Source organism: Pterocles gutturalis, unplaced genomic scaffold (genome assembly GCF_000699245.1).
Source record: "Pterocles gutturalis isolate BGI_N339 unplaced genomic scaffold, ASM69924v1 scaffold12235, whole genome shotgun sequence".
Lineage (NCBI taxonomy): Eukaryota > Metazoa > Chordata > Aves > Pterocliformes > Pteroclidae > Pterocles > Pterocles gutturalis.
Genome location: NW_010145957.1, coordinates 327 through 6,519, shown reverse-complemented (window position 1 = coordinate 6,519; position 6,193 = coordinate 327). Strand labels below are relative to the sequence as shown.

The 6,193-nt window shown below is 55.1% G+C and overlaps 1 protein-coding gene across 1 annotated transcript in view; it reads right to left on the bottom strand.

Moving 5' to 3' along the window:
- Nucleotides 1-2,465: 2,465 nt before the first annotated feature.
- The window catches only part of HINFP (histone H4 transcription factor), a gene marked incomplete at its 5' end in the record, with an annotated part of 4,049 nt that continues 321 nt past the window's right edge, over nt 2,466-6,193 (bottom strand). The window contains 8 exons of the mRNA XM_010085549.1: nt 2,466-2,999; nt 3,523-3,647; nt 3,945-4,083; nt 4,197-4,317; nt 4,409-4,486; nt 5,072-5,224; nt 5,707-5,818; nt 6,006-6,193. Of these exons, the coding sequence (XP_010083851.1) occupies nt 2,477-2,999; nt 3,523-3,647; nt 3,945-4,083; nt 4,197-4,317; nt 4,409-4,486; nt 5,072-5,224; nt 5,707-5,818; nt 6,006-6,193 (1,439 nt within the window). The remainder of the gene's footprint in view (nt 3,000-3,522; nt 3,648-3,944; nt 4,084-4,196; nt 4,318-4,408; nt 4,487-5,071; nt 5,225-5,706; nt 5,819-6,005) is intronic.

The window sequence follows — 6,193 nt, the reverse complement described above, 5'->3', positions numbered from 1 at the left end:
CCTCGGCAGAAGGACTTGTAGCCCAGCCAGCAGCAGCTGCCATTCCCACACTGGCTCCTCTTCAGCTCCTTGTGCTTCCCCTTGCAGCCCCCCAAGCAGATGGGTGCTGTGCCAGACCAGTAAGTATCCAGGTCTCCTGGTGCCGCAGGGAGACAGGCAGAGCAGGGCTGGGGCAGGGGGCTGAGGACCACCCTTTCGCCAACTCCCCAGCCCCCAGAGACTTGCATGGAGGTTGTACAAGCCCAGCGAAAGCTCGTCTCAGCCCACCCCCCAACCCCTGCTATGGTGAGGGGCGCATCCACTTGTGGCCCCCAGCTCTTCTACAAGTCAGCTCCAGCCAGGTGCCAGCAGCTCTGGGGCACCCCGTAAGCCTCTCTTCCCCCAAACACCCTGTTACCTTCCAGGTCCTCGCAGGAAACCAGCGTGGCCAGCACAGCGAGGAAGAGGAGGCCCAGTCCCATGGCGTGCACTCTGCCCTCCTCCCCTTGCCACTCAGACCAAAGGCCACCCCTCCGCTTGCCCAGGAGAAAGTGAACTTGGTTTCCATACACAAGACAGGGGATGCTGTAGGACATGGGGGAAGGGAGGAGACATTCCCTTTAATGCCAATCCTCTTCCCCACAGATAATCTCTGGCAGATTACCCAGCCTGGACCCTGTGTTTAAAGGGACACCTCCTCCCAGCCACCACAGCCTCACCTCCGCTCCCCACACCTCACACTCACGTAGTGCGGGAGTGCTGCAGTCAGGTGCAGCTGTGGCCCTGGCAGCAGAGCCCCAAGGCCAAGCTGGAAGTGCTGCGAATGCAAATCTGGCAGGATGCCCTTCTCTTGAAGGTATCCTTGGCCCAGCTCTGACAAGTACTGGGGAGCAAGGGCCAGGAAGGGGAGGGGAAGGCTGGGCAAGGCTCGACCACATTGCATGCCAGCAGCCCAGGGCTGGTCTCCCCAGAGCTAGCAGCATCCTCTGCCTCCCACCCCGCCTCACCCCGAGCACAAGGTGCCCAGCTCATGGCCCTAGCTGCGTTTCACTGCCCCACGTGAGGCACTCTGTGTGCACACCCCTGGAGAGAGCAGTACTGTGCATTGCCCCTCACACATGGATCCAGCCCGAGGAAATCTTCCCACACAGCCTGCTGCTCTCGTCACCCCAAGGGCACAGCCACAAATCACACCCAGTGTTTTTAATTAGAAAGTGAGCAGATGGCCAAGGGTTTAGTGTAAAGTGATTTCCTTCATTAACCTGGAATTCCAACAGCTTTTGCTGAACTGCTTGAGAAAGGAAGCAAGGGGAAAAAGTCAGGGTCCAGCCCAGGAGATCAGCAGGACACTCCCTGCCTCCATCTGGACACATCACCTCTACACCCTGGGCAGTGAGGGCCCAAGTGTCACTGAACAAGAGTGCCAGAGCAAAACCTGGCCTTCCAGTGCCACCTCTGGGGACGCAGAACATACTCTGTGAGGCAGTCACCAGCTGCACCAAGCAGCAGCACGTAGGACACGTCAAGAGATCCTGGCGGCTCACCAGTGCCCACCTCCCACACTGCAAGCTCCACGCAACTTGGGTCTCATCCTCTCACCACAACACGCCACAGCTAGCAGGGATGGGGTTAAAACAGACACCAGACACTGGCTGGCCTGGCACTCTGACTTTTATTTGTCTTGTCAAAGTACACTTTGCCCAACCAGGAGCCCAAACCCCAATGTGGGGAGGAAACCCAGGGAAGGACAAAAGCAGTAAGAAGCTCCCAATCCCCCAGCGCTGCAAGGCAGCAGTAGCCTGCAAGGGATAGCACCTCCAGCCCTCTCCTCCCAGAGGTCAGCGCAGTATAATGGGATCAGTGGTGCAAACACCACCAACAGCACCATCTGAACTACCTAGGAAAGATGATGTGCAGGGAAGTGCCGATGAAGGCAGAAGTAGAGCATGCCATCTCGTGGAGAACAAAGTACGGATGGGGAGAACAGGCCTGCAAAGGGCCACACATCTCCCCAGGGAAGAGGTTTCAGCTGCAGTGTCTGCTCAGCACACCATCCTGCCTGGGGAAATACTAGCTGAGGGCCAGGCTCAGCAAGGGCTGACAGCTGCACCGCAGCAGGGACCACATCACCAGTGACCAAGAGGGGAAGGCTTGTGTCTAAGGGCAAAGGCTAAGGCCAAGCCTCCTGGAAGGGTGGGAGAGGCTTGTTAGTCCCTAATCCCCAAAAGGAAGAGACAGACAGCTCTTTCCAGCTCACATCACCTGACCCACAACTGAGAGAGATCTGCCCATCCCCTCTCCCCATGCTGACCAGAACCAGCAGCCAGTGAGGCTGAGGCAGCAGAGGGGGAAGCTACACAGCTGCAGGTAGGTAAAAAGACAAGCTCAAGCCCTCTCCCCCAAGCATTTACCAACCTCCCCCAAGCATTTACCAGCCTCCCCCACTGGCACATTCCATGGAGGCCTGTTTCCACATGCAGAGAGGTAGGTGAGCACCTCACACAATCTGGATGCCCAGCTCCTCAGCTGTCTTCTGCAGACGGTCCATGACGTTCTCCTCCAGCTCCATAGCCAGCCCACCAGGTGCTGCCACCTGCTCCTCTGAGGATGTGCTGGCCATGACATAATACACAGTCTCACTCTCACCATGCTCATTGGTCCGGTTCACCACACGGATGATGGGGCTGGCTGGGGTGCTGGGTTCTTGCTCTGATGAGAGTGCTGCTCCTGGGAAGGCACTCGGCTGTGTTGGCTCAGGGTTGTCAGCAGAGCAAGCTGCCGGGCGCAGTGGGGCCACTTGCAGCTCAGCGATGCTGTTCTCCCCCAGGGCAGCCTCTGCTGGAGCCTCCAGAATGATGCCCTGCAGGTTACCCTCACCCTCAGACAGCACCACACACTCAGTTGAGCCATCCAGTGCCTCCCCTCGCTTCTCTCTGTCCTTCAGTAGCTGCTCTGTCAGCTCCACACTCTCGTAACGCACCAGCTGCAGCCTCATATAGCCATCCTCATGTTCCTTGTACCTGTGCAGAGACAGGCAGGGGTGATGGTACCAGGCACACTGCAGCCCCTTGCCAAGAGACAGGTGGCAGCCCGAGGCAGCAGCCAAAGGCCCACTCTAGGTTCCAACGCCTAAAAGGAACCTCTAGGTTCCTACCCCTAAAAGCACATCCATGTGGCAGCTTCTGTGCTCTTGCCAAGAGACAGGTGGCAGCCCGAGGCAGCAGCCAAAGGCCCACTCTAGGTTCCAACGCCCTATGTTACATAGATGATAGCGAGCAAGATGAAAACCCTTCATCCCCTACCCCTAAAAGCACATCCATGTGGCAGCTTCTGTGCTTTCTGCCAGGCCTCCATCATCACCCAAGCCCATCTCCTTCCACTGCTCTTTCATTGGGAGCATTTTAAATCCATTCCCTTCCCCTCACAGCTTTTAGGCTCTGGAAACCTGGCACTGACAGGTCTCTGCTCAAGCAAGATGCAGGATGTAGCTCCAGCTGTCTTGTGCTAGAGAGGAGGTAGTGAGGAGCTAAGGATGGGCAGTACCTGAAGCGAGGATGTCCCGAGGGCCATTTGAACTGGTGTTTCTTCCTGAGGTGGACAGTGAGGTTGTTTCCACGAGTGAAGCACTTGTCACAGACATGGCACTTGTACCGGGGCTCTGAGTCACCCTGAAGGGCAGAGAGAGGGATGTGAATACCCCATGAGCCTCATCAGAGGGTCTAGTACCCACACATGTGCATAGAAGGAGAAATCAGTTTCTGAGAAGACTGACATGATGTATCATTAAAGCACTAAGAGAGGAATGCAACCTGGCCTCACATTCCTTCAGCCCTGGTCAGCCCGGGGCATTTCACATGACTTTAGCTTTTTTCTCCTCACGCTGCTGTACAGCGTGTTGCACTTAGTGATTCTCAGCCTCCTCGTAAGAGAGTACACAGTAGAATAGCCCTCTGCTCCCTTCCCACCTCGTGGACTTTCCGGTAGTGGAGCTTGATGGAGCAGAGGGAACGTGCAGTGAAGCTGCAAGCCTCAAACTCGCAGCGATAGGCTGGCTCTTTGCTGTGCGTGTCCAAATGTTTCCTCAAGTCAATGAGATTCTTGCAGCTAAAAGGAAATTATAAGAGATCAAAGCTGAATACTGTAGTGCACACACACACACGTGCCTCTGGGTGCTTCTCCATCACCACTCTGGGAAGACAGAAAGCCCTGGTCCTCACCTGTAATCACAGTAGTCACACTTGAATGGCCGCTCCTCGCTGTGCCGAAAACGAATGTGATTGCGCAGGGAGGAGGGCAGCGGGCAGGTCATGTCACACAGAGGGCACTTATAATGGTTCACTGTGTGAAAGAATGGGTGGAAAACATGACCACAAAGCAGAAAAGTACACGTTCTTCTGAGCCTCAGTTGGGAGAAGGAGCCTTTACTCACCATGGTTCCTCATATGGTCACGGGCCAGCCTCTCTGTGGCAAATCTCTTGGAGCAGTGAGAACACTGAAACCTCTGCTCTGCAGCATCGGGGCCGGGGGAAAGGGGAGGGGGTGGTGAGAAGAGATCAAAGCAGAGAGAATAGCACAAAGAGCAGCAAGGGAGAAAAAGAGGTAGTTACAGTGGAGCTTCAGGCAGAGATACCAGACACTGACTACAAAGCCCAATCAAAAAACCACTTGCAAAGACCAATCTTCCTCCCCTTCGCACACCCTCCTTGTGCTGCCAGTGCAGGGACTGGGGAGCTACCATCACACACACATTGCCAGCACTGCACAAGGGAATGCAACAAACAAATCCCAGTGCTGCTGCCAGTGCCCAGCTGCTGCCTTTGACATCAGTCCTGGGTCCCTGCAAGAGGAACAGCTCTGGCTGCAGCAGTGGGAACCCTGTGCCGCCTTGTCAGCCTCCAACTCTCCAGCTTCTGCAAGAAGCCACTTCTCAGAGATTCATCAGTGTCCGAGTTCCCAGCCGTTAGAGAAGCCAGGCTGTTTCCAAGAACACCTGTGCACTTTGCTCTCAGAGAAGAGCTAGCTCTAGCAAATCAAATGACCCAGCCAGAGGACTGCTCACTACCCATTCCTCCCCCACCCACAGGAGCTTACGGTCCAGTGCAGTCTGACGGCGGATATGGTCAAAGAACTTGGTGTTGTTGGCAAACATCCCCCCACAGGTAGGACAGGCCACCACCTTCTCCTGTGTGTGGCTGCGCAAGTGCTCCCGCAGTTTGCAGCGTCCTTTGAAGGTGCAATCGCAGTCTAAACAGAAACAACAGAATTCCATTAAGATCCTGCACACATGGGCCACGATCCACAACTTCACTGCATGCCAGGTTTCCTGCTTCTGTTTTGACTAGCAAGGATCAGCTCCCTGCTCCAAAAAGCCACAGAGCAGGGTCACAGCAGAATGAGATCACTAGTGTTCAACTGGCAGGGGCCCTCCCCACTGCAAGCAGCTAGGGCAACTGCACAAACACAGGAGAGAGAAATTATTGAAAAAATTGAACTGGAACCTTTTCTTCTAGGTACTGATTAAATATAAATGAAAAGTTCAATATTAAGCACTCAACTTGATCCCCTGAAGGAAATTCTACAGGAACATTTCACTGTTAGGACCACGCACATATATTTTTGAAGTTTGAGAGGCTCTCTGAAAGCCTGCCAAGGAGCGCAGAGTTCTCTGGTTTGCAACCCAGCCCTGTGCAAAGCTCTCCAGAGAGGCCTTGCATACACCCACTAACCTTTCCAGCCACAGAGGACCACGTGGTTCTCCTTCCCTGCTGCCTTGTACTCCAGACAGAAGCTATGATCCTCCACATGCCGATAGAACCACTCGGGATTATCAAACGATCTCTGTTGGTGAGAACAGACATACAGAACAGGGTGAAAAAAGCAGCACGAGCTGCTCCCAGCCAGAGCACAACAGACCCTTTCACGCAGGTACGAACACAGGCATGCAGGTGAGCTGCAGGACAACAGCAGCTCTCCTTCCCTTGGTTGCCACATCACAGGAAAGCGAAACTAGGTCCCCTGTTCTCACCTCACAGTACTCCCACAGGCACAGAAAGTTCTCTTGGATCTCAGGGATGATATTGCGGCTCTGGATGTCCAGCTGGCAATGGCTCACATCCGACTGGCTCTGCAGGGCTCGCAGCCCCCACTGCTTCAGCTTGGTGTGGTAGCAGTGGAAGTAGACATGGCGAACGAGGTCATCCGAGCTCTCTGGGG